Consider the following 9883-nt stretch of genomic DNA (forward strand, 5'->3'; position numbering starts at 1 on the left):
CCAACTTGTTCATTTCAGGTGGGAATGATATAGTTAAAAAAAAAAAATAATAATAAAATAAAAACAATAATAATTGCTAATAATTTGTACACAATAAAGACTGGGGTGGTTGATGCTAATTGTACTTTGATATTTTGAAAGGCTGTCTCTGACAGACATTAGCTCACTTACAAATACAGACAAATACAATAAACCCACACGCATAAATTAATCTTCAGTGGAGAAATGACCTTCCACTAGGTGTCGCTTCGAGGTTTATATCATAGCTTATATTAGGAAAAAAAAAAAAAAAAAGTATTTTATATCGTCTAGCATTTCAGTGCCATTTTTTTTTTTTTTGCATCAAGTTAATGACAGATCAGCAGGACTGTTTCAACCGGAACAACATATTTAATGTATTTTAATTAAAAGAGATGAATATGTGTACAGTGTACAGAAATATTATGTAGCTATTATATTTTTCATGTAATTAAAATAATTTATTCTGCCCTTTTTCGCGTTATGTTTAATTTCACTACTTTATCACTGAAATCCAAGACATTAGTGTGAGTTTGTAGAGTTGTATGAACACTCACATGTTGTACCGGTAATATCCCGATGAATCCCTGACGGTCTTGACGGATTTCAGGTGATGTGCGTCCACACCGCCGTTCTCCTCTTTCCAGCACTGCTCATCTTCATCCTCAGAAAACGACACTCTTTTCTGGTATTTGGATCCTCTGCCTTTCATGGACATCCAGACAGCGGCTGTGAGAGCTGCTCCGGGACTCCAGCGCTGCTCACTGCAGGTGATGCTCTGACTCCAGCATCAGGATCAGCGTGTGCGCGCGCGCGTGTGTGTTTGAGATGAGAACAGCGGGAGACTGAGAGGAGAGTCCAGAAGCCCTGCCCACATCCCAGAAGCCTTCAGTATTAACAAGACAAGCACTGGTCACAGCGTATGTGTGCTAAATTAATTATTTTGCACGAGTTCACTGTTAAGCCCGAGACACGCTGCACGATTTTCGGTTGTCCCAGACGAAAAATTGGCATCGTGAAACAATCGTGACGAATCAGTGTGTATCGGGCTTTAGAGAATGAACATTTTCAAAGAGTTAGAAAAATCTGATAAAATTGTAAAGTGTTTTGAAATAAACACTATTAAAATAATGTATAATTATTTCAGTAAAAATGATATGTAGGCTATATTTTGCATAAATTTTTATATTGTAATATAATTTATATAACATTTATATAATATGTGTGTGTGTGTGTGTGTGTACACACTAGGGGTGTGCGATATTGAAAAAAAATTATATCTTGATATTATTTTGGGATTTTTTCAATAACGATAATTAGACGATATTTTGCCAAGTGTGTTGTTGTGCTGATATCTGACTACCCGTGGACAGCTGCAGTTTTTGATATTCTTCATAGGCCTATTCTGTGTGGTCAGTTAACATCAGTGATAGAAATTCATCTTTTCATATAAGTTTAAATTGATTTTTAACTTTTATGGGCAATTTTACCTTTAATTTTTTTTTTTTTTTCTAAAAGTGTGCATCTTTTGAGTCAAATTGTTACATTTAATCAGTCAATTAGAATAATAAGTCAAGTCACCTTTATTTATATATCGCTTTTACAATACAGATTGTGTCAAAGCACTTAACAGTATCAAATTGGAGGATAGAGTGTCAGTAATGTATAATGATAAGATTAAACACTCAATTTTCAGTTAAAGGCATTTCATTATTGATTTCAGAGATGTCATTGTCTAGCTCAGTTTAGTTTAAATAGTATCTGTGCAATCAAATCGGCGATAATCGCTAGAAATTAAGTGTCCCCAACTGAGCAAGCCAGAGGCGACAGCAAGGAACCAAAACTCCTCTGTGACAGAATGGAGAAAAACCTTGGGAGAAACCAGGCTCAGTCAGGGTGCCAGTTCTCCTCTGGCCAGACGAAACCCGCAGTTCAAAAGTTTATATTTCTATTTTAATTTTGTTGCAATTTCTAACAATAGTAGTATTATGTAGTTAGGTATTTTATTATATTTTAGTTATTTTGTTATTTTTGGTTGATATATCTGGGGATATATCTCTGGGGGTCATCTGGGTGTGCTGGTCTCCCCTGACGATCAGGGCTGTAGACATCATCTCTTGGTGCTGATCCACCATCTGATCGGATACGGACTGAGAAACAGACTAGGAAAGAAACAGACAAATATTAGCGTAGATGCCATTCAACTTACGATGTAACGAGTACATCGTGTGTTATGGGGAGTGTTCCCGGTTCCGGTTGATCTAATTAATGCAGCCTAACAATCCTTTAACGGATTTGAATAATAGAAGCGTATTAATGTGTTATGTGTAAGCCAGGCTAAAGAGATGGGTCTTTAATCTAGATTTAAACTGACAGAGTGTGTCTGCCTCCTGAACAGTGTTAGGTAGATTGTTCCAGAGTTTGGGTGCTAAATAGGAATAGGATCTGCCGCCCGCAGTCGATTTTGATATTCTAGGTATTATCAAACGGCCAGAGTTTTGAGAACGCATCAGACGTGGAGGACTATAATGCGATAAGAGCTCGCTCAAGTACTGAGGAGCTAAACCATTCAGGGCTTTATAAGTAATTAATAAGATTTTAAAATCTATCCGATGTTTGATAGGGAGCCAGTGCAGTGTTGACAGAACCGGGCTATTATGGTCATATTTCCTGGTTCTAGTAAGGACTCTAGCTGCTGCATTTTGGACTAACTGTAGTTTGTTGATCAAGCGTGCAGAACAACCACCTAATAAAGCATTACAATAGTCTAACCTTGAGGTCATAAACGCATGAATTAACATTTCTGCATTTGACGTTGAGAGCATTGGTCGCAATTTAGATATGCTTTTGAGATGAAAAATGCAGTTTTACAGATGCTAGAAACATGGCTTTCAAATGACAGATTGCTATCGAACAGCACACCTAGGTTCCTGACTGATGAAGAAGAATTGACAGAGCAGCCGTCAAGTGTTAGATAATGTTCTAGGTTATTACATGTGGGGTTTTAGGTCCGATAATTAACACCTCTGTTTTTCAGAATTTAGCAGTAAAAATTATTCGTCATCCAGTTTTTATATCGACTATGCATTCCGTTAGTTTCTCAATTTGGTGTGTTTCACCGGGCGAAGAAATATAGAGCTGAGTATCATCAGCATAACAATGAAAGCTAACACCATGTCTCCTGATAATATCTCCCAAGGGTAACATATAAAGCGTGAAAAGTAACGGCCCTACTACTGAGCCTTGAGGTACTCCATACTGCACTTGTGATCGATATGATACCTCTTCATTCACTGCTACGAACTGATGGCGGTCAGATAAGTACGATTTGAACCATGCTAAGGCACTTCCACTAATGCCAACAAAGTTTTCTAGTCTATTCAAAAGAATGTTGTGGTCGATAGTGTCGAACACAGTGCTAAGATCCAGTAGAACTAATAAAGAGATACAACCACGATCAGATGATAGAAGCAGGTCATTTGTAACTCTAATGAGAGCAGTCTCAGTACTATGATACGATCTAAATCCTGACTGGAATTCCTCACAGATATAATTTTTCTCTGGGAAGGAATATAATTGTGAGGATACTACCTTTTCTAGTATCTTTGACAGAAAAGGGAGATTTGAGATCGGTCTGTAATTAACTAGATCTTTGGGGTCAAGTTGTGTTTTTTTAATGAGAGGCTTAATAACAGCCAATTTGAAGGTTTTGGGGACATATCCTAAAGACAATGATGAATTAATAATAGCCAAAAGAGGATCTATGACTTCTGGAAGCAGCTCTTTTAGTAGTTTAGATGGAATCGGGTCTAACATACATGTTGTTGGTTTAGATGATTTAACAAGTTTATACAATTCTTCCTCTCCCACAGTAGAGAATGAATGAAATTGTTCCTCAGGGGATCTATAGTGCGCTATCTGATGCGATACTGTAGCTGACGGCTGCAAGGATACAATTGTATCTCTGATAGTATCGATCTTGGAAGTGAAGTAGTTCATAAAGTCATTACTGCTATGCTCTTGGGAAATGCCAACACCTGTTGATGCTTGATTTTTCGTTAATTTAGTTACTGTATTGAATAAATACCGAGGGTTATGTTTGTTTTCTTCTAGAAGAGACAAAAGTAATCAGATCTAGCAGTTTTAATGCTTTTCTGTAGGATAGGGTACTTTCCGCCAAGCTAAACGAAATACCTCTAATTTAGTTTTCCTCCAGCTGCGCTCCATTTTCCGGGCTGCTCTCTTTAGGGCGCGGGTGTGGTCATTATACCACGGTGTTGGACTCTTATCCTTAATCTTCCTTAAGCGTAAAGGAGCAACCGCATCTAGAGTGCTAGAAAAGAGAGAGTCCATAGTTCCTATTACATCATCAAGTTGTTCTGAGCTATTGGATATACTGAGGAACTGAGATAAGTCAGGAAAATTATTTATAAAGCAGTCTTTTGAGGTAGAAGTGATGGTTCTACCATATTTGTAACAAGAAGTTGGCTTTACAGCTTTAGCTATATGGAATATACAGGAGACTAGATAATGATCTGAGATATCATCGCTCTGCTGTAAAATTTCAACGCCACTGACATCAATTCCATGTGACAGTATTAAATCTAGAGTATGATTTCGACAATGAGTAGGTCCTGACACGTGTTGTTTAACACCAATTGAGTTTAGAATGTCTATAAATGCTGATCCCAACGAATCTCTTTCATTATCAACATGGATATTAAAATCACCAACGATTAGGACTTTATCTGCAGTCAGTACTAACTCCGATAGAAGATCAGAAAATTCTTTAATAAAGTCTGTATGGTGCCCTGGTGGCCTGTATACAGTAGCCAGTACAAACATCACAGGGGATTTATCATTAACACTTGTTTCTTTGGATAACGTTATATGAAGCACCATTACTTGAACGAATTATACTTGAAACCCGACCTCTGAGAGATACTGAAAATATTTCTATAAATTGTAGCAACACCTCCCCCTTTACCTTTTGGACGCGGTTCATGTTTGTAACAGTAATCTTGGGGTGTAGACTCGTTTAAAGTAATGTAATCATCTTGTTTTAGCCAGGTTTCTGTCAGACAAAGCACATCTAGTTTATGGTCAGTGAACATATCATTTACAAAAGTGCTTTTGAAGAAAGGGATCTAATATTCAATAAGCCAAGCTTTATCATGTGTTTATCTGTATTATATCGTTTTTTATTTGTTGAACATCAATTAAATTGTTACTATTACTTTGGTTTGGATGTTTTCTGTATTTTCTAGTTCGGGGAACAGACACAGTCTCTATAGCGTGATATCTAGATGAAAAAGATTCTGTGTGCTGAGAGTTAACTGACTTTGGCGACGTGAGGCGGCTAGCAGACGATCGGTTTAGCCAGTCTGTCTGCTTCCTGACCTGGGCTCCAGTTAGTCAAGTACAAACTCTAAGACTATGTGCCATATTTCTAGAGAGAAGAGCGGCACCACCCCAGGAGGGATGAACACCATCTCTTTTCAACAGGTCAGGTCTGCCCCAAAAATTCTTCCAATTGTCTATAAAGCCTATGTTATTTTGCGGGCACCACTTAGACATCCAGCCATTAAGTGACGACAGTCTGCTATGAATCTCATCACCCCGGTAAGCAGGGAGCGGACCAGAGCATATTACAGTGTCTGACATCGTACTTGCAAGTTCACACACCTCTTTAACATTATTTTTGGTGATCTCCGACTGGCGAAGTCGAACATCATTAGCGCCAACGTGGATAACAAATCTTACTGAATTTACGTTTAGCATTAGTCAGCACTTTTGCCAAGATGTCAGGCGCTCTGGCTCCTGGTAAACAATGGACTATGGTGGCTGGTGTCTCTATTTTCACGTTCCGTACAATAGAATCGCCAATAACTTGAGCACTTTCATCAGGTTTCTCAGTGGGTGCGTCACTGAGTGGGGAGAACCTGTTTGATGTTCTGATCGGAACGTAAGAGTGGTGTTTTGACCCGCGACTATGCCGCCTCACTGTCACCCAGTTGCCCTGCTGCACGGGCTCAACCGAAACCGAACAATGTACAGGACTCCCTGAACTAGTCGCATCCAAAGCAGTATCTACAGCCCTCACATTCTTACTGTCCTCAACTAAAGTTTGGATGCGTGTCTCTAGTTCTAAAACCTTCTCTGTCAGCCTAACTATTTCCCTGCATTTATCACATGTGAATCCCTCGCTGCTGACAGAGACGGATAAACTATACATGTGGCAGACAGTGCAAACAACAATAGCAGGAGAAGAAGCCATTACTCACCGTGATTGATGAATGATACCAACTTAACTTACCACTTACCACTGTTGTTTGATGAGCTCGTGAAAAACGGAGCGAGGAAAAAATAAAATAATAATAGGCGCAAATAGAAATGCAAATGGAACCGCGAGTGACAAGCTAACGGCTAACAAGCTGCACTTGCGGTTTTTAAAGGCGAACGATCAAATTAGTTAGATTAGTTTGAAAGATAACACCAGAAATATGGTGGGAATTAAGTTATATATTATCACTTTAGACAAAAGGGATTGAAAGTAAGGTAGAGATTCAATAAAAAGCGAAGGTACACGGAGCTACATAAGACATTTAGGCTGTTACCAAACAAATGAAACCAGTATCAACAAAATTAATCTTTGCAGAAGTTGCATCTGAATGGCATTTAGATGTCTTTACACAGTTTAATGCACCTCAGAGGGACATGGAGTGCTTTAACTTGCAGTTACAAATGCATAATGTTTTGATATTTCAAACATAAAACATTGAATACTGATATTTGAAATTATTTAAAAATGAAAAGATACTTTAAATGTGAAATTAAAATTGCCAGGTAGCAGCAAGTCACTGTTAACAAGTGAGTCATTGCGACTGAACCGAATAATTGGTTGATTAATTCAGGAACGAAACATCGTCATGTTGCTCAGAGACGTAAAACAGCGCTGTGGCTGTTTGGAATGATTTTTTGTCGGCGAAATGGAGCAAAAAAACGTGAGTCTCTTAATATTAAACATTATTCTCTTATTATTAACTTATAGACCTAACTTATTTTCTGCCCCCATATCTTGAATTTTGTGTTCATTCTCAACACATTTTAATATACTGAATTGTGCAGTGAAAGAACAAGCTCTAAATGCACATGTGCACTGTTTAACCCACTAGACTTCATCACATAATGTATGCGTGCATTCCATAGGTGTTTTGTTTGGTTTTTGCAAAATACTCAATAATGTCAAATTGCACATCGCTAAAACAACAATTACGATATTATCGCAGATCATATAGCACACCCCTAACACACACACACACACACCCACACACACACACACATAATACATAATGTAATTTCATGAAACTCTATAAACATAATGACATCATTATTCACATGGTGCAGCTGATTGGTTTCTTTTGCATTAGGACGCATGCTCAACATTCAAATACTTGACTAGTGTTTGCTGTAGCAGTTTTCAGCGCACCTCAGAAACCCTCCCCCTTCCCCAGCTCCACCTGTATAGATCTGCTGCTGTGGGCAGGGCCGGCGCTAGCAATAGGCAGAGCAGGCAATTGCCTAGGCCTCGGGCTTTGAGGAGGGGCCTCCATAACCGTAACATCCCCTATACGCCAGTCCACCAGTCAAGACTGGCAGAAGTACTAGCCTCACTGTTCATTGGATATAGTTGAATTGTCACTCATCTGCAATTAAACCAAATAATGTTGCAATTTCAAAGCGGGTCCCCCTTCTGAATGTTTGCATATCGAGCACATCTTTCAGGAGCTGCGAGCAATGCAAAAGACTCAATAGGCAGGCAAAGAAGTACAGCTCCTAATGCAGGTGTGTGACTTGTTATCATCTATTTTGGAGTGATTGCAATATATTTTAAATATAATGAATGAAATACAATGAATGACATCGCGCCGGGAACTGACTAGCAAAATAGCTACAAAAGTAAAAGCAGAGAAGTTTGTATTCAACTCAAATTCAAAGCAAACACACTAGAACATTTTTTTTAATGGTTTAAATAAAGGATCTCAGGTGTATCTTCTAAATTCGGCTGATGATTATAGGATTACTGCTCTAACATAACACTTATAATTTCAGTTTCAACTTACTAAATAACTTTTTTTCTGCTTAGTAGCGATCGTGTCTTTCTGTTCCACTTGATTTGTGTGTGTATATATATATACATCATATTCAGGGTAACAATGCAATATAATATCATATTATTGATATTAATAATATGACAATATCTGCTGTCAATGTTGATTAAATGGGAGGGGGAAATTCTGCCCATACCTAGCTAGGGAAAAAATTATAAAATCACTCACTGAAATGGAAAACTGTGATTCAATTAAATAAAACAGCAAAATAATAATAACAGCAACAATAACATCTTCATCAAACAAAAAAGAGATTATCTTAGATAAAGTTTGATGAATATGTACATATAGTACCGGTCAAAAGTTTGGACCCATTAGCCTACTATTTTTAATATTTTTGAAAGAAATGTCTTATGCTCATGAAGCCTGCATTTATTTGATCAAAAATACAGAGAGAAAAAATAAATAAAAAATACAGAAATATTCAGCAAGGATGTGTTAAATAGACAAAAAGTGATAGTAAAGACTTATATTGTTATAAAAGATTTTTAATAATCAAGAAATCCTGAAAAAAGTATCTCATGTTATAAAATAAACATTAAGCACTGTTTCTAACATTGATAATAAATCAGCATATTAGAATGATTTATGTAGGTTTATGTGACAGTGAAGACTGGAGTAATGGCTGATGAAAAATCATTTGCATCATCGTTTTGCATCACAGAAACATATTTTAAAGTATAGTAAAATAGAAAATCATTATTTTAAATTGTAATAATATTTCACAATATTATTGTTTATTGGCTAAATCCAGGTTTGATGAGCATAAGAGACTTCTTTATATAACATTTAAAATAGTAATTTTCCATTTTCTTTTTTCTTTTTTTTTTTTTTTACTCTATAAGTATAAATATACAAAAGTTAAAGTTAAATGTTGTATAAATAAAAAGGTTAGGAATCATATTTGTTTCAAGTGCTTTTTATTGGAGGTGGAGGGGTCTCCAACATGATTTTTGCCTAAAGCCTCCTAATGTCTAGAACCGGCCCTGACTGTGGGATTTCATGTTTTTTATGTATGGCATTATTTTATACGTCATACAGTGTTCCTTACATGCTCACATGTCTGTGGATGTATTGGCAGTCTCAGTACTTGCTCTGCCGTGGCAGCAGCAGCTTAGAAGATCTATTCCGCCAAGACCAAACACATTAACATTGTCATCTATATTACCGTGCTAAACTCTCAGAGAGCTGTCATGATAGAAATATATATACAAAAAGTACAAAAAAGAGACAAAAACACATGAGAGAGTATTGCTTTAGTGCAAATGTATTAGTGAAACAAATACTTTGTCTGATAATCCAGTCTGATGTTTATCAGTTAGCAAGACTAAGATTCTGTGCGTCCTCAGACGTCTTTTGAGTTAATGGATCGACAAACAAGGAAACTGATTACACAAGAGAAAGCCCGTGGGCATCTTGATCAATAGCAGCATTGACAGACAATTACAGGTGAAAAGGTTGCTTGGCGGTGTAGTTTGACAAGCCTCTTCATATGAATTTGATTAACAAAAGGGCAAAGGTCAAGCCAATCAATAATTATTTTAGTGATGTTGCAATTAAATGAGGTGGTTTGCCTCTTTGAAAAAAAATATGACATGGGAAACTTGTTTGGTGCTATTCTGTGCATACAGTCATCAGAAGTGCTCTCCTAACTAAATTACTGTTGGTTTGGGAATTACAGATAATTATAATTA

At 37.1% G+C, this 9883-nt stretch overlaps 1 protein-coding gene across 3 annotated transcripts in view; it reads right to left on the reverse strand.

Moving 5' to 3' along the window:
* The window catches only part of trpc3 (transient receptor potential cation channel, subfamily C, member 3), a 73852-nt gene extending 72938 nt beyond the window's left edge, over window positions 1–914 (reverse strand). For 2 of the 3 annotated variants that reach the window (XM_058797490.1, XM_058797488.1), the window contains exon 1: window positions 576–913. In XM_058797490.1, the coding sequence (XP_058653473.1) occupies window positions 576–736 (161 nt within the window). In that variant the 5' untranslated portion in view covers window positions 737–913. Of the gene's footprint in view, window positions 1–575 lie in introns of all 3 variants that reach the window. The other variant, XM_058797489.1, reaches the window with a different exon arrangement.
* Window positions 915–9883: the final 8969 nt, after the last annotated feature.

Source organism: Onychostoma macrolepis, chromosome 14 (genome assembly GCF_012432095.1).
Source record: "Onychostoma macrolepis isolate SWU-2019 chromosome 14, ASM1243209v1, whole genome shotgun sequence".
Classification (NCBI taxonomy): domain Eukaryota; kingdom Metazoa; phylum Chordata; class Actinopteri; order Cypriniformes; family Cyprinidae; genus Onychostoma; species Onychostoma macrolepis.